The sequence below is a fragment of the Durio zibethinus genome, chromosome 16 (genome assembly GCF_047325235.1).
Source record: "Durio zibethinus cultivar Kanyao isolate XHJ-2024 chromosome 16, ASM4732523v1, whole genome shotgun sequence".
Classification (NCBI taxonomy): Eukaryota; Viridiplantae; Streptophyta; class Magnoliopsida; order Malvales; family Malvaceae; genus Durio; species Durio zibethinus.
This window is the reverse complement of record NC_143177.1, coordinates 1,161,240-1,184,012: the sequence shown is the minus strand read 5'-3', so window position 1 is coordinate 1,184,012 and position 22,773 is coordinate 1,161,240. Positions and strand designations below refer to the sequence as shown.

General features: G+C 29.8%; 3 protein-coding genes across 15 annotated transcripts; 1 reads left to right on the top strand and 2 right to left on the bottom strand.

Annotated features, from left to right (window-relative positions):
• Nucleotides 1-1,433: 1,433 nt before the first annotated feature.
• LOC111292548 (acyl carrier protein 1, chloroplastic-like) lies at nucleotides 1,434-4,023 on the bottom strand. The gene is made up of 4 exons (XM_022884989.2): nucleotides 3,831-4,023; nucleotides 2,711-2,800; nucleotides 2,116-2,238; nucleotides 1,434-1,800 (listed from the first exon to the last, which is right to left on the bottom strand). The coding sequence occupies exons 1-4, from the start codon at nucleotides 3,894-3,896 to the stop codon at nucleotides 1,672-1,674; spliced, it is 408 nt and encodes a 135-aa protein (XP_022740724.2). The 5' UTR covers nucleotides 3,897-4,023; the 3' UTR covers nucleotides 1,434-1,671.
• Nucleotides 4,024-8,834: 4,811 nt separating this feature from the next.
• Nucleotides 8,835-14,940, top strand: LOC111292580 (uncharacterized). 13 transcript variants are annotated; one of them, XR_016328531.1, is made up of 13 exons: nucleotides 8,836-9,224; nucleotides 9,774-9,886; nucleotides 10,563-10,649; nucleotides 10,799-10,845; nucleotides 11,337-11,394; nucleotides 11,727-11,840; nucleotides 12,148-12,273; nucleotides 12,459-12,570; nucleotides 13,114-13,199; nucleotides 13,452-13,535; nucleotides 13,633-13,847; nucleotides 14,454-14,603; nucleotides 14,703-14,940. XR_016328531.1 is itself a non-coding variant. In XM_089745114.1 (13 exons), the coding sequence occupies exons 4-13, from the start codon at nucleotides 10,801-10,803 to the stop codon at nucleotides 14,753-14,755; spliced, it is 1,092 nt and encodes a 363-aa protein (XP_089601240.1). In that variant the 5' UTR covers nucleotides 8,839-9,224; nucleotides 9,774-9,886; nucleotides 10,606-10,649; nucleotides 10,799-10,800; the 3' UTR covers nucleotides 14,756-14,940. The 13 variants fall into 13 exon arrangements, 9 of the variants coding, with proteins under 9 accessions (XP_022740845.2, XP_089601239.1, XP_089601240.1 ...); XR_016328528.1 differs by having other exon boundaries at nucleotides 14,376-14,603; XR_016328530.1 differs by having other exon boundaries at nucleotides 13,628-13,847.
• Nucleotides 14,941-15,357: 417 nt separating this feature from the next.
• On the bottom strand, nucleotides 15,358-17,893 carry LOC111292563 (inactive beta-amylase 9-like). Its single transcript, XM_022885007.2, has 3 exons — nucleotides 17,284-17,893; nucleotides 16,573-17,055; nucleotides 15,358-16,472 (listed from the first exon to the last, which is right to left on the bottom strand). The coding sequence occupies exons 1-3, from the start codon at nucleotides 17,527-17,529 to the stop codon at nucleotides 15,588-15,590; spliced, it is 1,614 nt and encodes a 537-aa protein (XP_022740742.1). The 5' UTR covers nucleotides 17,530-17,893; the 3' UTR covers nucleotides 15,358-15,587.
• Nucleotides 17,894-22,773: the final 4,880 nt, after the last annotated feature.

Sequence of the window (22,773 nt, the reverse complement as noted above, 5' to 3'; positions counted from 1 at the left end):
TGTTATTCCCAATGACAGGATTTGGTTTTTTTTTTTTTTTTTTTTACATGTATAGTAGATTTGTTCAAGGCTAAGCAGCTCTTTGGGTTTGCGATACCCAAGTCAGGTTTTAGACAAGAATTTTTAAGCTCAATTAAAAAATTTTATTATAAAATAGTAATAAATTTAAATTAAATAGATTTAAGTGAAGGGATTGGATCGAATTTTAAATAGGGATTTGCCATATTCAAGGTCCGTAAAGGAAACATCATCTAACCTGTATTTTCGCATCACTGGCCCATTGTAGATTGCCACGTGGCTTTTTTTTTCCCTATCAAAGGATTGATCATTGCCTGATATATATGACATTTTTTTAGACTCTACCAATAAATGCGACATTGATTTTATATCATTAGAATGGCCTCCTTTTAGTTTCTCTCACTACTACTCATTATGTCCTTCGTGGCCTAACCTTTACCGTCTTTAGCTTCTTCTCATTTAAGTTCAGATGCATACCCCAACTATTTCAGCTTCACCTGTATCCACGTCAGGTCCTCCTTTGGCCCCTTTTTCAGCTTCACCTGTATCCATGTCAGGTCCTCCAAATCCCGATGACTTGATGGTGGCGGGTCCAGGCTCTGCATTAGCAGCTTCCCTCTCCACATCTACTAGAATTTCCTAGAATTTCCGTTGGGTCCTTAACCTTACCAGCTTCTTCAGTTGTGGTAGCATCTTAATTAATGCAGCGTGTTAGAGTACTGTAAATTAATTTGTTGGTTGGAAAACTTTAGTCTTTGCTCATTTTCTTCGTTATTTTTTTCCACCTGTCATAGCTAACTTATCCTTATACAGTTGTTTGCTTTTACAGCTCTTTTAAAGAGTTGTATTCATTGAAATAAACATGGATTGTTGTCCATACTGAAAGAAAACTTTGAAACTACTTTACTTGAATAACTTACATTTAATGTAATTTATGAACTAAACATTTGTTTTAGTATATAAAATCCAAAGGTAAATTGATTGTTCAATCTTTTTAAATTAGGGTAACATGAATAGAGTGCACACAGAGTGAACATGAACAAGATTTATTATGTTTGTAATCATTTGTTAAACTTGATAGGTGAACATAAATCAACAAACACCGAATTTATTCACGAATTGTTCGTCAAACGCTTTATTTATTCACACCCTAAAACTGAATGGCATATTTCGAATTTGGTCCAAGTTTTCAGGCCAAGTCGGGTCCAAGTTTTTCTCAGGTTTGCCTGATCAAATTCGGTTTTCAGGTCTTTCTCAAGTTCCCTGGATGTATTCGAGATGGTCAAGGCAAGATGAATAATGCTTATTAGATATTCAAAACTATGGAATATCATTCATGCACATTGATCATGCTTTGAAAACCCTAACCAACCCAACTCCCCATTTCTTTCTGGTAAAAGAAGTAGCCAATGCTCTTGGCCTAAAACCGCATGTATTTATGATGGCATAGTGGAACAAATGCCTAAGGACAACAAGGAAATGAGACATTTGAGTTCTACATAAACTGAACAACAGCTTCATGTTGGTTCATCAGATAAGATTGCCTAGATTAAATGTTCCACAAGCAACAAAACAAACTACCACTATGACAACAAAAGAGAGGCCAAAACAGGGGTTTATTAGGACTTGTCACCTACCGTTTGCAACATCATTCTAAGCACTATTCTTCTCCCTGAGCTTCTCGATCAGATCAGCTGCGTCCTGAACAGTGGTAATACTCTGGGCACTTTCTTCTTCCACACTGATACCAAACTCCTCCTCGAGTCCCATCACTATCTCGACCTGAATCAGGAGAAATTGGTAGCATTGGATGTTAATATTTTTTTTTGAATATGAATCCATCCATTCATACACGCAATATAGAAACGAAATAAACAACACTCAGTCCATAGTCAAATAGTGAATTTTTTATAACACAACATCACAAGAAGATTTTGACAGAAACATCCATACTTAAAATACTATTGCATCACTTCTAAATACATTTTCAACCACGAAACAAATACATTACGCACATGACACTAATTACAGTTGTTAAAACATAAAGGTTCATGTAATAGAACTACAATAGTTAAAAGAGAATAGATATTTGTTTACCGTGTCAAGAGAATCAGCTCCAAGTGCAGCAAATTTTGACTCTCCAGTGATGGAAGAATCATTGGGTAGTGCCAGTTGTTTCCTCACTATTTCACAAACTTTGTCCACCGTCTCCGGTTTGGCCTGAAGTTATTAACACCCCGGTAGCTGGTTAAGCACATTGGTTATGATGGAGAAATGCATCTAAAGGCTTCATATCACCAGAAATGACAAAAGGACTATCCTCCCATCATTGCAATGCAATTGACAAAAGCATGGAGAACTAGACAAAGGCAGAACATACTTGATATGTTGCAACTACCCAAGATTATATATAAATAACATAATAATCCATGGTATACATATGCATGACAAATTGGAACTTTTCATATTGATAAATGTTCCAAGAAGCAACTCTGGCTTGGGCCAAACAGCCATGGTTAATGCTCCTTTCATCTGTATGATAAGATGTTTGTGAACAATTTAGATGGTCCCGAAAATCGGGTAGTTGGCTATCTTGTTTGGCACTAAATGAAACTGCATAGTTAAGTTGATGGATGCAGAGAGGAGAACCAAGATCCAAGAAAAACCGAACCAGATGAAAAGAAAAGCATACCGCACAGGAAACATGAAAGCGCAATGATCCTGGCTGCATTCTATGAGATTGGAAGCTAACATAGTTGACAGAGATCCCACGAAGAGGTACCTGCTCAAACAGAATTGAATAAATCAACAAAAACCTCTATTAAAAGCAGAACATCCAGACAGAACAAGAAGTTATATGATACACGGAGGAACAGCACATGAAGACCGATGCGCTTGCATGTTTGATTGGAAATCACACTTTACCACCTTCAAAAACACTTAAAAACAATTTAGTATATGTTAGATCTTAAATTCAACCTGAACTAAACCAAAGTAGAGATATTGAAAAATGCGTTTGTGAGTTAATTTAGACTTTAGTGTAGACTAGGCAATCCATGTATTGTATCTGTTTATTTCATATTTAAGGCTGTAAAACACGAAAATTATTTTAACACAACTTACGTCAAATGCCAAACACAAAACATATATTTTGGTTTTTACAAATCCCATTTGTGGTTTTGATAATTTTTTGTATTGTGTCACCATATTGTGTTTTTGTATAGCGTCACCATATTGTATTTTCGAATCGTGTCACCAAATCCTGTTTAAAATTATGTCTACTTTGCTGTCTTACACAAAGCAGATTGACAACCAGGTCGTTTGAGTTAGTTTTGAAAAGCTTTGTTTATTCCATCCAAAGCTAAGGCAACTTTCATGGAAATGATAAAACAATCATGTAACCTAATCCATATCATGAAAGATGAAACGTTTTACTATTTCAAATATCAAGAAGCCTTTAAAGTCTACAACTTTACTGAAATTTCATGCACCAAAAGATCAAAGATGCCATCTTTCAAACTACTCACATGATTTCACTCTTTAAATATTTAAATTTCACCATCAAATCCAAAATCTCATCAAGGAAAAACACTTAAAAAGAATCTAAACAACCCCAAGAAAAAGAAAATCAAATTCACCACAAACTCTGTTACTACCCAAAAACAAAAACCAGAACACCAAAATCAACCTTTCTAACCAAACCCATCTTAAATACCATAAGAAAAAGGTTAAACAAGAATCAGGAGACAAAAATCAGATCCTAAAACATAGAAAAATATGAAGGAAAAAAAAAGATGAAGATGGGAAGTGACCTGGGTCTGCTTGAAAGAATTTGAAAGTGAAGTGAACTTCAATGAAGCTCCAGTTATAGAAGCCATTGGAATCGGTTTCGATTGATTCAAGGAAGAGAGAAACAGAAAGAAGAGGCGGAGATCACCAAGAAGAGAGAAAGAGAACGAAGACGGGAGATTGGTTCGTTGTTTTATGTAGAAGCAATGTGCACAAAACTCACGTGGAATACTCGAGTTAATGAATTTTTTTATTAAATGATTTAATAAAAATTTTAAATAGATAAATTAATAGAGTTTAATAAAAAATTGATAATATATAAAAAATTATTAAAAATATTATTTATAATTTAAATTTTATTGATATTTATTTAATGATAAAAATTTTATCAATATTTTTATTAAAATATTTATAAAAAAATGTAATAAAAATTTTTTAATTTTTGCACATTTTATTTATGTAACAAGTTTTTTAATTTATCATTATTTTTTATTTTAATTTTTATTAAATCATTTTTAATAAGAAATTTTACGAATTTTATTTAAAAAATTTTATCTAAATTTTTTTCAAAGCAATATTGCTTGTTGTTGTAAAGTTAAAATCAATAATAAAAATACATATTTAGATGTAAAAGCATAGAACGAGATAAATTATAATAAAAAAATAATATTAAGTAAAAATTATATGTAATAAAAAAAATAAATTATGTTATATTAAATAATAATTTTATTGATAAATAATTAAACTTTATGTATTAGTTTATTATATAATAATAAATTTTATTTATTATATAATAAGAAGTTGCTAACTTATTAAAGGAGAAAAATGGAAACTGAAAAACAAAGCAAGTATGGTGGGTGATCGAAACTACACTGATAAAACCAACAAAACGCATTAAGTTGCGTTTGTCAGTCCAATCGAAACATAAGACTACGAGGTTTTAATAAATGACTCGTTTGCTTTCTAGTTCTTGGTTGTGAGATTTGATGGCAATTGTCGGTTTCCCACTTTTCATAGTTTTTATCGAAAAACCCTTTGAAACACACTGCCCCACGAGTTGGGTTTTTTTTTTTCTTTATTTTTTTATTTTTTTAATAAATGCTTTTATTATAATATTTATAAAAAATTATTTGATACATTAATAGTAAAATTTTTTAATTTTATAAATGTAATTAAAATGGTCATATATATTTTATTTTTTAATTAATGTTTTTAAATATATAAATTATATGTATTATTATTTTAATTTTGTTTATGAAATTAAAAAATTTTATTATCAATATATTTAATAATTTTTCAATATTTATTACAACAAAAAATAAAAAAAAAGATATTTTTAAAGGATTAAGGTAAAATTTATCATTATATTTTGATTCAATATTGAATTTTATTGTTATAATTTAATTTTATTAAAATTTGTGGATATTTGAATAAAAATATTTTATTAATGTAAATAATAAATTTTGTTTATAGGCCAAATTATATAGAATATCTATGTACTTCAATCAAATTGTGAAATTAGTTTTTTTTTGTTTAAATTGAATTTTTATATTTTAATTAATTATTTAATTTAATTTAATTATTAATGGTTTATATTTTTTACTTTAAATTAATGACATGACATTTTAAGTTTTGAGGTGTAATTTTTTTATTTATATGTTTGTTGATTTTGTTTACTTATCAAATTCACGTGGTTAAAATGATGACATGATAAAAATTGTATGCCACATCAATAGTTTTTTATGTCAACTTTTTATAAATTATACAACACATCCTTGTACTTTGTTCAAATTATGGAATTAGTATTTCTACTTTAATGTGTTTGAATTTGATTCTTATATATCAATTAATTATCAAATTTAAAATTTGTTTTAAAATAAAACATAAATTATTAATTTGATCGTAATATTTTTCCACATTTAGATAATTTTTTTGGATATTTAAATTATTAATTAGATTTTAATTTGACAAATTAAGTTAATTTCAAATTAGATTTTAAGCCCAATATAAATTCAATTATATCTTTTCTTTATCATTCTTTTTTTTATTTCTTTCATTTTTTAATTTTTATTTTCAATATTTTTAAAATTAAAAAAAAAACCTTTTAAAACATGACAAAATATATAAATTAGATTAAGAAACTCATAATCAACAAACCCAACAAATCTAGATACACATTTAACAATATAAGCAATCAACAACAAAAAACATAGTAAAAAAACAGAGACAACCAACAAAAATAATCAAAAGCAATTTTTTTGTATATAAATTATTTTAAGAGGTTTTAAGTTTATAATTTTTAAAGCATTCTGTTCAATTTTTATTTTTGGTGGTGATACACAACGGTGGTATCGATGGTCAATTTTTGGGTATTGATAAATTTTTTGATAAATTTTTTCTACAATAATTAAAATTTTTAATTGCGAACTTCTTGAAATCTTACCAAAATATAAGTTTATTGAATGAAACTTGTAGAGCAAATGAAGAGAAAGAGGAAAAGTGAAAAATTATAAAAATGTTTATTTTTGTTTTTATAACCGTTTGAAATGACATGGTTTTACAATAGAGTTTAGTGCAATTTGTGTATTAAATCCGTATATTAACTCAATTATGACTCGATCTATTTACATTGAAAATTTTTTTATGTTATATTTTAGTTTTGTTTACTTATTTTAAGTTAAACCCTAAATTCAATAATTAATTGTTATATACGAATTAAATTTAAACATATTACAGTAGATAAATTAATTATATCATTTGACTAAAGTATAAAGACGTACCATATAATTTAAAAAATGTTGACATGAATGCTAAATGGTAAAAAAATTTTACCTAATCATTTTTTATCATGTAAACTTAACATATAATTAAAATTAATGACCATATAAACAAAAATATCATGTCAAAAAAAAATCAAAATACTACTTTATCGATCTAAATGAAAAAAATTTAAAACTTTTAATAATTTGATTAAATTCAATAATTAATTAAAATATAAACATTCAAATTATAGTAAATTTCATGAATGATCACTCAATTTATCACTATATCTTAAATAAATTACTAAAATTTAATTTATACAAAAAATATGAATCACTCAATTTATCACTGTATCTTAAATAAATTACTAAATTTTAATTTATACACAAAATATCACTCAAAATTGTTAAATATATCAAATCTAATCACTTTTAATATATTTCATCTAAACAACGAATGAAAAAAATGATATAACTACCACGTAGCACCCATGGAATCAGCCACACAAGTTTCTGGAAGCAATTTACCATGTAAGATTTTTTATCCAAGTTAAAGATGTTAATTATATATTAATTTTCGTAAATTATTCAAATTTATTTGGATAAATTTTAAATTTAATTAAATTATTATTAAATTAAATTTGAGTAAATATATTTATAAATTAAATTGAATTTAAATATTTTTATGTCCAATTCAAATAATTACAATTTGAATCGAATATTAATATTTTAATATATTTATATTATTTTAATTTATAAAATATTTTAAATTATAACTCGAATTTGATCATAAATAATCAAATGTTATTAAATAAAAAATTAAATTTATTTTTATATATTAATAAAATTTAATTAAATGAATTCAAATAATTTAATTTTTATTTTAAATTAAATTTAAATTAAAAAATAAAATTTAATCAAATTTAAATCAAATTTTAAATTAAATTAAACTCAATAGATGGCATCTTTAATCCGGTCACTGAAATTTTCCCACTTTATCGTCTCTTTCTCTCCCAACCCGGCAGCGTTCCAAACACATCGGCTCTCATCCATCATCACATAAATGCAACCTCAACCGAACTGACAACACAATACTACCTGTACCTAACTTAACTGGATGAAAGTTTCAATTTGGGTCAGATGCAGAACAGCTTTTTGCCAGATAATCATTATATATATTTGGATAGGCAATGCTAATTTATCAGGTATTTTATACTATTTGGTAAGCCTGAATTTGGTAAGTTAGATCTTGGTATTTTTTACTATTTTATCAGGGAAGGATGCCACAAATTATTTTGACGATGTGGGGCACAGTAATTTTGCAAGAGAAAATGAGAAATGATGGAAAAATACTATATTCGCGAGAGAAACGAGAGTTCAGAGAGAGAGGAAAGAGAATTTAGAGAGAGAAAGTAGAAAAGCAAAATAAAAAAATAATTTATTGCAATTTATATGGGTTAGTTAAATGAAGTGAGCAGATGTGGTGGGGATCGTGCCTTTTTTTTTTTGGTTAAATTTTAGATAAAATTTATTTCAGTGATTAAATTTGATATATTTAATAAATTTTAATGATATTTTAAAGATAAATTAAAGTTTAATAAGTTAATTGAGATATGAGTGATAGATTAACGACAATCCATGAAATATACTTTTCAATTTGAACAAATTAAAATAAAAAAATTAATTCTACCATTTAATCAAAATCAAAAATTATATTATACAATTTGATTTTGTTTATATGATAATTTTTTGTTAATTTTTTATTATTTATGTTAAGAAATTAACAAAATTAAAAATATAAAAAAATCATAAAACAATTAATAAAAAAGGAAATATTTTTTAATTCATTTATAAAATTAAAAATTTTTTTGAGTGTGATGTGCGAAATAATAATTCATAATCTCCTTCGCCCAAATTCTGTAGTTCTCCCTCTTTCCTTTTTTTTTGTTTATATTTTTTTCACATATTTTCAAGTTATGTTTTTTTAATATAAAAAACTCTTATTTTTTATATTTTAAAATTATATTTTATTTTTTGATATTAAAAAATATGAAAATTTAATTTTAATATTAAATATATTAAAATTAAAAAAATTCTGTGATTCTTAATATCGTGTAAACAATTTGGGATGGAGGAGAATTATTTTAGTAAATATTTTAAGATTTTTCAAAATTAAAGGGACTGAAAAGCGGGTTATCCCATACGGCGGGGACCACACGAATCCAATACAGTAGCCTACGCATATTTTAACATGACACCAAAATCCAAAGCCTCGTTGTTCAATTAAATTTTTTTTGTCCCCATTTTTGGCTCTGCCAAATTGCCACCTCTTCCCTTCTCTCCTCTCTCGGGGGAGAGAGAAGACGAAGAAGAAAGGAAAGAAAGTAGCAGCCAAACAAAGCAAAGCATATTCATTTTATTTTTATTTTTATTTTTCTTTTGGTAGATAAAAAACAAAAAAAAAAAATCGAACTCTCTCACAATCTCTCCTCCTAGGGTTTCCATTTCCGCCATTGTAGCTCTTCCTTTACCTTCACTGACCTTCACTTCCACTCACATTGCCTCGGGATGGGCGCATTGTTTTGAGAACTAATTCGAATTCTTATATATCTTCGCATTTTAAGGGTTTTCTTCGAGATATTTTTTGTATAGATCGAGGTAAGTATTTTGTTTATCATTTTTTGGCCGTCTGATTGTGATTATAGGGTTCTTGATCAAAGAATGATTTCTCATATTTGCTTTATTTTGCATTGCATGACTGCGTAAATTTTGTTTTAGATGTGCAACATATATGATTTTCACGTGTTTTGTTTTCAAAAATTTTAAACAAAATTTTCTGACATTTGATTTTCATTCTCTTAAAAAATTTAATAAGAAAAAGAAAAGGCCAATAATGTACAACTCTGTAAACATATATTGTTGGTATAAAATTTTAATTACACAAACAGGTTAAAGGGGTTAAGAGGGTGACGTATGTCTCATTTCTAGATTTTTATTTTTTTAAATATACTTTAAAGGACATGCGTCACTCTTTTTTCTGTATGTCTAATCAAAATTTTATACTGATAGTATATTAAACACTAACTTTATAAATTTTATGTGCGTGGAATTAATTATTATTATTGAAAATTTTGGTTCTGTAATTTAATGTGCTATGTATTGCTATAATAGTATTGTGGTGATTTTAGCTGGCATTGCTTTTGGCAGTGTATAGATTCGGAGCTAACTTGTTGTCTCAATGGTATGCTCTATTGGAAGTGGTAGAATGGCCGTTATGGCTAGGCTTCTTGAAGCTGGAAGCATCTCGCCGAATGTAGCAGGTATATTATGACATCTCAGTATGAAATATTGGAATATGTATGTTATGGGTCTCAATATTCAATTTGTTATACAATATTAAAAATTTGTACTCCTTGTTTGCATGGTCAAGTTGAAATGACGTGGTCTAAGTTTGCGAGTAATTAGTAGGTAGTGAAGTACGGCATTGTAGAATGGAGTAATACAAGAGAAATAATATAAGAAAATTTTGCAACACTCATTACATGATTGTCATGCTATATGGATACTTCAAGGGCAGATAAATGGATAATTATACTTGTGTTTGCGCCATGAAGTTTGTGTCTTCTTTCTTTTTCTGAAGTTCTCAGTAATTATTACAGGGAAGTCAGTGGTACATTATTAATAGCTCTGATATATTACACTTTTGATCCAAGTATTTGATGTTCTATTTATTCTTGTTCTCTGTCTCACTTTATATATATATATATATATATATATATATGATATGTAAAACTCCTGATTCACTTTTTAAAAAAATATAAAAGAAAATAAGTACGTTATCATTTTTAAGTAATTGCATGTTAAACTTGACCAATTGCTGCTTTCACCATGAGGATGTTTTAGATTAATTTAGGTCTGACAGTTTCAAATGAATTGGAGATGTTGGTTTAATTTGTCAAACGACATTGTATTTTCATTGTCCTCAACCTTTGGCAGAAGAAGTTGGCAATAAAAAATTAGCTGCTCAATACATTTACAGAGAATTACGTGGAGCAGATGAGGCAAATTTACTTGATGAAGAAGGTGATGCCTTTGTGCAGACTCATGTTTAATTTATTGGTCTTTCAATTTAATAATATTTCTCTTACACCAAATTATGTGGTCTTATAGCAGTGATCAATATAAATGTTGTGTTCATTGTTTGTGATGGTCTGTTGATTTTTCTCCCATAGATATGCATGTCTTTGGTTTGAAGCCCATGGCTGACCCTTTGAATTTGGTAAGTTTATCTGAGCTATCAATTTTCCATTTTAGCATTTCAGTTCGCTTTGATATCATGTTATAAAACTCTTGTAAAATGTCTTTCCTGTTTATGCCCTCTCTCTCAGCTGTAGCTTTGATGCCTTTGGCAATTAAGGTTCCCTCCATTTGTTTCAGATTGCTGATTATCTTAAATCAATAAAGAAATTCCCTAAACAATGAGTCCTACATAGGCTTCGCAAATGTATGGTTAAAAATGCCAGCAAGAGTTGCAACCTTGTCATACGAGAATGCTCACCATGTTTCTTGCCTTCTACTTTCTTGGTTACTGAACTGTCTTTGTAACATCCCAAAGTGTGTTTTCTTTATTTTTATTTTTACTTTTAAGGTTGTCTCTTCATCAAGGTAGAATTTTACCATTTATATAGTCAACATGTTGCTTTATTTATCAGTTGTTGATGTGGACACAATTTTTTTACTGTTACCTGATTGTTTAATATAATTGTGAAGGTATGTTGTAATGCATGTAAGAAGCCAGTCAAGGCCAGTCAATATGCTGCTCATGCAGGTTTGGAGGCATTTTAATTTTTTGACCAATCTTTCCCAATTTTTATCATTCATGACTAACTCAAACATAATTAGGCACTTAAAAATAATTTTGCACATACATGATTCTTTTAGCATCTATGATTGTGGTAGGCATTTATCCATGTTTAATCTAGTTTCTGTTGTCAATCAATAATTATTGTTCTCAATAATCTTTCTACAAGCTGTATGAGCAAGGGATTTATAATATTATTTTCTACATTCGGCATTGTTTTCTAGTTGGGACAATTTTTAAAGGGTTTGTTGGTGGTACTTCACTGAAATTGTTTTTTTTTTCCTGTCGGATTTTTCCAGAACTCTGTAGGTCATTAAAAACCACAGAAGATACTATTTTGGAGCTTGATGGTAGTACAGGGCATAGGAAACCTCCAAGGAAGGAAAGGAAGAAGTCACTCGCTGCTTATGCTAGTATCCTTCTTTTCACCCCTTTTTGTGAAATTTGTTTCAGTATTATGTTGGCTTCACTGTTAAGTTCAAACATATTTTGCTCAATTTGTTACATTTTTGTCTTCATTTTTAATGTTAGTATTGTTTTCTTAGAAAAGAAGTGTCAGAAGTACTGAAAAGAGTTTTAAATGTTTTTTCATTACTGAAAATTCATATTTTGGTTGTCGTGTGCTTTATGTTAAAGAAATGTCTTACATTTTTTGTTTGATTACAAGAAACTTATATTTCGTTGTTGATTCATATTTTCATAGTTCTTAACCTGTCTTAGACCAACCTACACCAGTTGGGGAGCAGGAAAGATCTGAAGTTATTGATGCTGATGATCCTATAGCATCAGAATCCCACATGGATGGGCAAATTAGAATGACTTCTTCCTTAACCATTGATGCAAAAAGTAAGTGGATAATGTTGTTGATTTCTCTTCTTTTTAATTTCCCCCTTCTAATATTGTTATTTTATGAGATAATATATCTAACGTTAAACGCAGTTTATATTTACTTATTACGTGCCAGTTCTCTGATTGCAGCAAGTTCAGCTTCATTATTTTAGCTTGATGCATCATTTCCCTTTTTCTTTTAGGAAATTCAAGTTGTGTCGATACAACATATGTGATGGATGGATCAGGAGCTAATCTCCAGAATGCGGATCACTCGACCTCTGTAGTGCCACCTTCAACAAAACGCTTTAAATTGTATTTTTTTTTTTCGTATTTGTTTTTTTATTTTCATAATAGTACATTTATCTAATTTTTTTTATATCTACTTATAGTTTAACATGATGGAAGTGTTTTTTCAAAGATGCGTAAGGCAACTTAGTGTGCTTGTAATTTCCTCTCTTCATTACTGTTGATCTTATACCCATTTTGCTGTTTCTAGAAACCTGTTTTTCTCTTTTCTCTTTACATTCCTTTTTTTAGGGATGAGAGAGTACTTGTATTCTTTTTGCTTTATCTTAAACATGGAGTGTATGAATGCAAATGGTGGAGAAAGATCTTTTAAGTAGCTGAGCATATGACTTTTAGGTTGATACATTTCTTTTGCTCTCTGGTCTTTGAGCCTGGGGATGATTGCTTTTATAAAATGCTCTATTTGTGATTTTTTTGAGGCTTTTATTGTGCCAGGCTTCTTATAAAGTTAGATATCTCTCATTGTTAGAGCTTTTGCCTTTCTTACAGAAGATTTTATTGGTTTCTAGTGGATGATGCAGTTTCTTTTTTTTTTCCCCATTTTTGTAGGATAGCTGGTTGCCTACCTCTGCCGGATGACCCAAATACAGCTTCTGGTGTGACAGAAATTCTAGATACTCATGGCCTATATTCCTGTAAGGCCAGATTCAGTTTGTAGTAGTCTTTCTATTTCCTGAATTTTCTCAGCAGGACATTCTCTCTTGCCTTAAGCTAATGCAGAAGGGTTTGGTTCATATTTAAGAGTTTTGGATGTTTTATATGAGAACCTGATTGGCTTTGAATCAAGATTCTCGAGTACAGATATATGCCTCACAAAAAGACTATTCTATTCCAAATTATTGCTCTTTTGTTACTCATGCATTAATGTTTATCATGCATGTTTGCAGCTAGGGACTCTCCAGTAGAAACAGTTTCTGACACTGAAACAGCTAATGATAGGCAAGTCCATGAACACTGCCTGCTGACAAAAGGTAAACCTTGCTGCTTGTACTTGTCTGTAATACCTTCTGAATGTTGTATCAGACCCATCCTCGTTTCATTCTTGACCTTGAGTTGCAATTAGATCAGATATTCCAATTCCTCTTAGTAGCAAAATCTATTACTCTCAAAGAAGCAGCCGTCTTCGTACAGCGCTTAGTCATCAGTACTTTGTCACATCAGCCAAAGAACTTTGCAGTGACTTTATTAGTAGGCAACAATCACAGCAAAACACGATATTGTCACAGGCTTCATCCCAGGGGGACTGTCCTCTCGAACAGGTGGATAATCTGCTTATCAAGAAGGTTTGCCCCTGCTAACTATTCTACTTCACGCTTTCCTCTTCCATCTGGGTTGGTTTTGAGTGAGTTGGAATGTGACACTTTCCCTCTCAAATCATCATTTTAGTTTTAGTAGAGGAAAAAAGAAAATAACAGAAAAAAGGTCATTGGTGTAACTTTTCCTGGACAATTTAGTCGTTATTTCACTCAGATCTTCAAGATCTCATCCTTGGCTGTAATGATCAGTGGAATGCTTTCATTCCAATAGAAGAATGTTCACCAAGCACACAACAGATCAATGCTCATTATTTGAAGCTATTAGTGTTGAACACAAAGAAACACAGCACTGGTTTTCAAGACTAATGAAGTGCCTTGTGACATGCCCTATGTGATTCATATGTTTTGTGCATCTAGATGAACCGATGCTGCAAGGATTAAGTGGCTTGTATATCTGTAAAAAGCTGCATTAGGTCAATAAATTTGTGTTTACATGATCGGTTATCGTAACTCTTTTAATGCACTGCAATCTCCTGAATGATTTGATGAGGACAGAAATTCAGATATTGTTCCTTGAAATACAGCAAGACGCTTCTATGCAGAAACCTGATCAAGTTCTTGGTCAATGTTCAGAAGTATGTCTGAGTATGCCAGGCTGCCCACCATCCAATGACTTTTCGAGTCAGCATCTAATTGATGATATTCCAAAGCCTCTGGCTGCTTCTGTTGGATTGATGAGAAGCAAATACATTTCCAAGCCTTATTCTTTTACAGGCAACTCAGGTAGTCTATTAGCTTCGTTACGTTATTGTTCAAATTGTGATAATCTTCTTTATGAATCATCTGCCAGCTCTTAGCTTGAGAGGTTTTTTTTTTCTGCAGGCAAATTGCTGGGGCCCATGCAGCCTCCAAATGGAAGTGTTCCTGTTGTATAGAAAGTCGAGGGTTGGATTTTTTCTAAGCAAAGGTGTATTTAGCTAGCCATACATGAGAGTTAGGATCCATTTTTGAAAACCCAGAAAAGCATATCCTTCAATTGTTCATTCCAGCCTACCGAATTACACTTATGACACCTGCCCCCTGTTTATATTTTGATGGAAATGAAGTAATTATCTTTTAATTGCTATTGCTAGTAGGGCCATTCGTGCTCTGCATCATGCTTTTATTTTTTTCCCTTTTAATACCATCCTTTCGTATCGTGGTAGTAGATCCATTATTATTTCTGGATTTCAACCCAGATTTCCAGATCCGGGGCCGAGTCTAATTCTCCCACTTGAACAAGACCGACACACGTAAAAGAAGGGACTTAAATCAGGATTTGAGTTCAAGATTAATAAGATCTGATTATCTCGTATTTTTTTGCAGCTATATGTATGAACTCCGAAGAAGCCGCCAAGGAAGTATAATATTTGGCTATTAGGTTTCAGGATGTGTTGATTATATTGCGACACAGCCCATGATAGCCAGACCACATTCCTCCATAAACGAGACCTGATTGTTGGGGTCAAAAACCATGGTTTCTTGAGAATTAAAATCATTACAATATGAAACTAGGATGGCTAGAGAGATTGGATTGCTTGTTCCCAAAGGGAAAATTAAAGAGAATTGGTGCATGCGTTAAGAAATGTTCCACTGCTTCGCTCCCTGGGAAAACAAGTCAGAACGATGACTAACAACATATTCTTGAGCTCTCCTTTCAGAACAGAAAAACATTTAGTACTTACAAGAATACTATGCACACATAAATATGTCTCTTTTTAATTCCCTCTAAGCTGCTTGCATGTGGATGTTGGGATCTGAACTCGTATTTACAGATGCGGTGGCTTCTTCCTCTTTGATGGGCAAATCGTCTAAATGCAACTCAGGTTGACTCAAGCTCCTGACAAACTCGGTGAATGAAGGAAAATGCTCCGGTGAGAAGAAATGAGCTCCCATCCTCTGAAAAGTGAACAAGTCTAACACATCCTCACCCAACATGTTTTTCTTGATCTGCGCAAAACCACCAGGAGCTCCATAAGCCAAGTTCTGGCCTGCAACATCAACCCCGTGCTTTCTGCAAGCTGTTCTAATCTGTACAAGTAATGATTCAGGGCTCGAGAGAGATTCATGCGGCTGGTGCTCATCTGACAGGTCCATCCCAGGCAAGATCATTTTGCATGAGTTCCTTGCAAATATCTCTGCTACTGCTTCATAGCCATCTCTTGAGGCAGTGTTATAGAAGCCAGCTGTGAGATCAGATGGGCGTGCCCGGGTTTTGTACCACGAGTGCATCAGTGGGACTTTCCCATAAACATTCACTGCAGTATCCCTGAAAATTGAAGAGGCAAGAGACAGGAGACGATCTCCATGAGATATGAGCTGGCTGGAGTACCAGGAAAGGAAGAAGTCACCATAAGGACTTTCCCATGATCCACCGTGATCCGTGAAGAAGTTATTAGAGTTAGGTGACTCGTTATAAGTGGGGGCATCGTGTGGACCACCTAGTCCCCATAATGGGTTTCCATTTGCTTCAGCATGCTGCTTAAGAAGGTTAAGCATGTTTATGTCATAACATTGAAACTCCCCAACTCCAGTAATCGTGCCACTTTTGGCAGGCTTGTGGTGAGAGGGATACCGAAGCTCACCATCTGGTCCCAGACCCATTGAGATTCCCTGAAAAACCACAACACAGAAGCCATTAGCATCAGCACACCAAATTAGGGTCTAAAACATTGGCTTATTTAATCAAGTCACTCTACAGACAACTTCTTACAGTGATTGTACGACCAATAAAAGGTGAGAATGCAGACTTAAAGCTCTCACAGAAATCCTGGTAAACTTGAATTGGAGTCTTTCCATTAAGAACAGAAAGATCATCAACAGCCAGTGATAGACATTCCTGATAACACCTTCCTGACCGATCCGTAAAGAATATCCTAGATTGGGATTTCCCAATCTCCAGCACCCAATTGGGAAGTGGGATTTTAGGTTGTCTAGATGCATGGAAACAGAGTGATACATGAAGCTTGAGACCTGCTTTCTGAACCATCTCTGCAACAGTAAGATAGCCTGACCACTCATACTTTCCCATTGCCTGGTTCTCAACCACTCCCCACCACACAGGCAATTCAACACCTTCCACGCCCAAAAGCTTCAAAGCTTTTAGTCCTGCTGCAATCGCCCGGGTATGGTTTACCGTATTGCACTCAGAAACTGCATCTAATGGTAGGCCAACAAATAATCTTACACGATCAAGCTGCAAAAACCAAAATTTGCTATAATCAGCATAAATAAAAGTTCCAATCAACTACCAAATAACATTGATAATTAAATTAGCTCTTTGCATCATATGGAAATAGCAATTTATTTACAAACATTAAATACTCAAATTAAAAAAAAAAAAAAAACAAAAGGTAAAAGCTCAAGAGCAAACCCCCCCCCCCCCCCCAAAAAAAAAAAGAAGAAAAAAATGGATGAAACTCACAGATTTGAATCTTGTTGCAGACTTAGATTCAAGAATGGGTTCACAGTGGACAGCTTTCACCGTAAATCTGAGCCCAGCTTTTCTTAACCTCGTAATTTGACTCTCATAACAAACACTGTTTGGTTTTCGAGAAAATATTTTATTTTTATCATGATTTTTCCCAAAACAAAACCTCAAATCTCTGTATCCTAACTCCGTTTTACAGATCTTAGCCTGACAAGAACTCCTAATTACCGAAACCTCCATTTCACCCAAAATTTCAATTTTTTTTTAAAAAGAAAAATTTACCCCAAATTCTTCAAAAGAAAAAGCTTTCTCTTTTGCAGATCAAAAGATTAAAAAAAAAAAAAAACCCAACAAAAGAAAACCCAAAATTAAAATGAAAGCCTTTTTCGAATTCAGATCAAAATTTTACACCAAAAGAATTTCAAACAAAAAACCCAAAAAATGTTCTTTGCTCTCAGATCTAAAGCTGTATAAAAATTTAATATGAAATGTGTTGAAGGAAAAGAATAAAGGAGGGATTTTATAATTTTGGTCTGAATTGAAAAGAGGGACTTTCAATTTTTCTCTTTTTTTTTGGGTAATGTTATAAGATGCCAAGAAATTTGGGGATCTTTGTTCATGGCTTGGGTCCCTTATATAAACGTTTTGCGTAAAGCAACAAAAAACGATGGGTTTCTGCCACGTGTAACCTCATAATTTGCCAATTTTCGGCCACATAATAATTCTTTTTTCCCTTTTTTATTCTTTTTAAAATTGGATAATATTTATTTAACTAATTTTTTAATTATTTTTTGAGTTTTTTCAACCAATGGCTTAATGCCATTATCAAATATTATTACTATATTTAGAAAATTCTTTTTTTGATAAAATTATCATATTTAAAATAAAAATTAAAAATAATATTTTACTTAAGAAAAATGTTAAATAAACACTTGTTCACAAAATTTTATATTTAAAAAAATATAATTTATCATATTATTTTGAATTATATTAACAACTGTTTTAAAGATATTTTTAACATTAATTAATATATTATTTATAATATTATATATTTTATTATATATAATAGTAAATAATTAATGTTATAAATTTTAATAGATTAAAAAATTAATTATTTTATATTTATAATTTATTTAAAAATTCTTTAACAGCATCCATTTTTTTGATTAAGGATTAAAAAAATTAATCATAATCCGTTGTTTGTTTTCTAAAAAAAAATAAAAAAATGGTGATGTGGATAGAATCTTATCCATAAGCTTTAAAATTTTTTTTTTTTTTTGAAATGGGAAAGCGTGATCTGGTCTTGTCAGAGAACGTTGGATTTGTAGCCAATTGTGGAATGGATAATACAGATATATTTTAAATTTAAATTCGAGGAATCAAGAAAATATTATCGATAAAATTTAAATTTAAAATCATTTAAGTTAAAATAAATTAAATTACCAATCGAATAATTTTTTATAATATTTTCAATCATTTTAAATATTATTGGTGTATATCAAATATAATATTTTTAAATCATCAATTTAATTAAAGTAAAGAAAAATTGAGGATTATGGAAATTATTTTTTGCTAAATAACTGAAAATATATTTTCAAATAATATAATACATTATTTTTTATTTATTTTTGAATGGAGGGAAAAAATAGGAAATTTTTTGGGGTGGGTCGAGTCAACGCTGAAACAGGAAGTAATTTTCTGGTGTGTGCAACATGACTGACGTGGAAAGACTGAGTGACACGTCATACTGTATTGTTTATTACCAAAAAATCAGTGATAGAGTTTTGGATTGCGCTGCTGACTCATTTACATGCCAGATTGCTCCCTCCCTCAAATTACATGCCTTTCGGTTGCCGACCATTTCACTCACTCAAACAGTGATAGAGGACAAAATTGAGACATCAATTTTCTTTGGGGAAATTCTCCACTTTCATTTTTTTTTAATTTCAAAAAATTAGAGATTAAGTAAGATTAAAATATTTTATAATTGGGTTAAGGTAAAGCATAGTACTAGTTTTATAATACCCTTTATTCAAACTCAATTATAGATAATTAAATACGCTATTCGTTGTCATTTTTACCATAAGTCTAATATAAAAAATTAGAAGTAATTGACATAAATAGAAATAAAAACCATTTTGCCACTCAATTAGAAGTTGGATAGGATTTTAGGATACAACAGTGGGTAAATCCAAGCAGGAAACCAGACATGAGACAAACAAAGAGTCAAACAGTGAAGTTAATGGATAAGAGAGAGTCGATGCCGATGTTAGATGGATTAAGTTATTATATAATAATAGGGTAAAAATTTTTTTTAAGGATGTTAAACAATCAATTTAAAATTAATTAATTATAAAAAAATATAATTTAAAATAATCTATTTTAACAGATTTTTATTATAAGTAAATGAAAATAAAAACAATTTTTTATGTGATAAATTAAAAAAAATAACAAAAAAATTTTTGACGTTAATATTATATTAAACATTTAACTTAAAATTAATTGATAATAAATAAAAAAATTTAACCTAAATATAAAATTATAAAAAATTAATATTTATTAAATATAAAATAATTATTCTCACGTATTTTTATTATGTATAGACGAAAAAAATAAATTTATTATGTAATAAATTTTTAAAAAATAATATAAAAAAATTATGATTTTGATATTATATTAAACATCTAATTTAAAATAGGTGGAAGGGTAAGATTTAAAATAACCCACTTTAACAGAGGGAGCCATGACCGTGCTTTCCTCCTTTGGACTCGCCTCTGGATAAATCTCGTGTAGTTCTTGACCTCTACTGTCCTTTTGCCGTTACTAAATATGTGAAATTTAATCTTTAATTAACTTTTTTCCTTTGCTTAAAAAGCATAAAAAAGAAAATTTACACTCGAACAATTGACTCGATGATCAGTGCATGGATCTTTTTAGCCATAGAGTTAGGTTTGAATCCTTCTTTAAATAAAAAATATCAATAAAAAATATCATTAGTGATTAAATTCAAGGATTTATGAATTTATCATTCATAAAAAGGACCACATTTGACCTACCAAGTCAATGGCTTGAAATTGTACTTTCTTCCACTTAAGTTATTAAAGTTTAGGAAGGATAGAAAAGATTCAAACATTTGATATATATTGTATAGACAATGTTAGAATATTATTAGATGTTTTATTCGTAATTAGATTTGATAATTTAAAATACGATACGATGATATATTATGAAAATAATACGAATAAAAGATATGAAGATAACATGACTTAAAATTTTTAAAAAATCATAAATAAATTTAATAAAATCAAAATATTATATTTTATATTTTTATGTTGATATAAATTATGACACACGATTTTCATGTAATACATGAAACAAATATAATATTTTACACAATACAATAACATAAATTATTAAATCTATTCGTAATAAAATATATGATTATTTTTTAATTTTATTGATGAAAATTTTAAAATTTATCAATCGACAATGAATGAGATAATTTTTCTTTGATAACTAATTAAAATGAATTATAACCCTAAGATTCCTCATGAAAAAAAAAAAAAAAAAAAAAAAAGAAAGAAAGGAACCAATGTATAAGAAAGTTCACATCATATGATAATGATGGTAAAGACAGCTGAGGTTGTTGGGTTGTCCATGTTGTCCTCATATTTCAAATTACAGAAAAAAAAAATCTAGACTTGTTTGTATATATGTCATGTGAATGTGCAAGATTTTGCCTCCACAAGTTTTTTTTAGTAGTTTTCATGATTCAACCAACCACATGTTTCCTTTGGCTTTGATTATCTCCAAAAAATTGAACTATCAATGGACCACTCCTCCTTTTGCTTATCATATTCGAGAGGTTTGATAAGGCTCTGGTTTTGAAGCATATTTCGTCACCATTCATCCCACTTTCTTGATGCCTTTCAAGTAATTTCAGACCAAAACAATAGAGATTTAAGAAGATAGACTTTCATTGGCAATAGCACTTTTAAAATGATGGCTCAGCAATTTTGCCAACAAATAAAGTTTGATCCATGTGTTAGAAAATTTAATAGTAGGTAACTCAATCAAAGATTAAGGAAAGTTGCCTAATCAATTCTCATTTTCTGTACCTACATTTTAAGCCGTAATTTAAAAATAAAAGAAAAAATTATAAATGTTAAGATTTATTGAAAAGAAGTCATAAAAATTTTTAAATTTTTATCGTTTTTGCTAGTGTATTTTCTTTTCGTTTGATTGAAGAGGCAATTGGGTGATATAAATCTCTGAATTTTTGTGCAGCCAATTTCAATCTTCATTTTTCAATCCTTTACTCAAACTCAAAATGAATGTTGGATAAGGATATGTATTGATATAAATATATTAAAATTTTAATTTAATTTTTTTTCGTATTTGAAGGATAGGACACAAGTATTTAAAAAAAAAGACCAAACAATATAAATTAATTTTAATATGTTTGTTTGGATAATTAAAAATTAATAAAGAGAAGAGATTACTGGTATTAAAATTAGAATTTCAAATTTAATTAGTTTCTTTTTATGAATAAAACAAAATTTGCCATTATCAACTAATAGAGTAGGAAAACATTATTCCACTGGCTTTTTTGCTTTCATATTGTTAGAAAAAGAATTGTTTAGTTAGACAGATTGATAAAGAACTAACTTTTATCTTTCAAAATGAGGGAGCTACTTTAAATATGTAGTTCAATGAATTCATATTTATCTTCAATTGAAGAATTCATGTCATGTGTTGTATGGCATAGTTTGATCATTAAGCCAAACAATCATAGAAATGCCTCCATTCTAATAGACCTGGCAAGAGTTGAATGAATGAAAGAATCATTGATGCTGTTGACGTGATTGCATGTGATTTTGATTATGCACTGATAATTTATATATTTATATAATATAAAATATTAAAATTTATATATTTATATATTTATATATTATTTTATATAAAAATTACATGTTATAATTCATGTTAACATAAAAATATAAAATATATTTTTTTGATTTTGTTAATCTCATATATAAATATTATTAAAATTTTAAACGCAATCATCTTTATGTTTTATTTTTATATCATATTTATATGATACTATCATATTATATTTTAAATTGTCAAGTGTACAATGCACATACACATTTTTTTACACTAAAAACTTTCAATTTTCAGAGTGGATCAGCCTATTTCTCCAGAATCCAGAGTCTCTTGAACCTGACAACATGAAATCTTAAAAATGATATGAATCCGACCAAGAATCCAACAGACCACGCAGCTGCTAACATTAATTCCAATTTAACTCCTAAATGGATGAGAAAATTTTGTTGAGGCTTCAAAACCCTAAATACACTTTGATTTGGTGTGTTTTGGGTACTCAATGGTCCAAATTCCGAAGAGCAAGAGAAGGGGATTGAAAGTTTTACCTAGGAATGCCTGGAAAAATACTTAGAAAGATTAAAAACACGAGAACAAGAA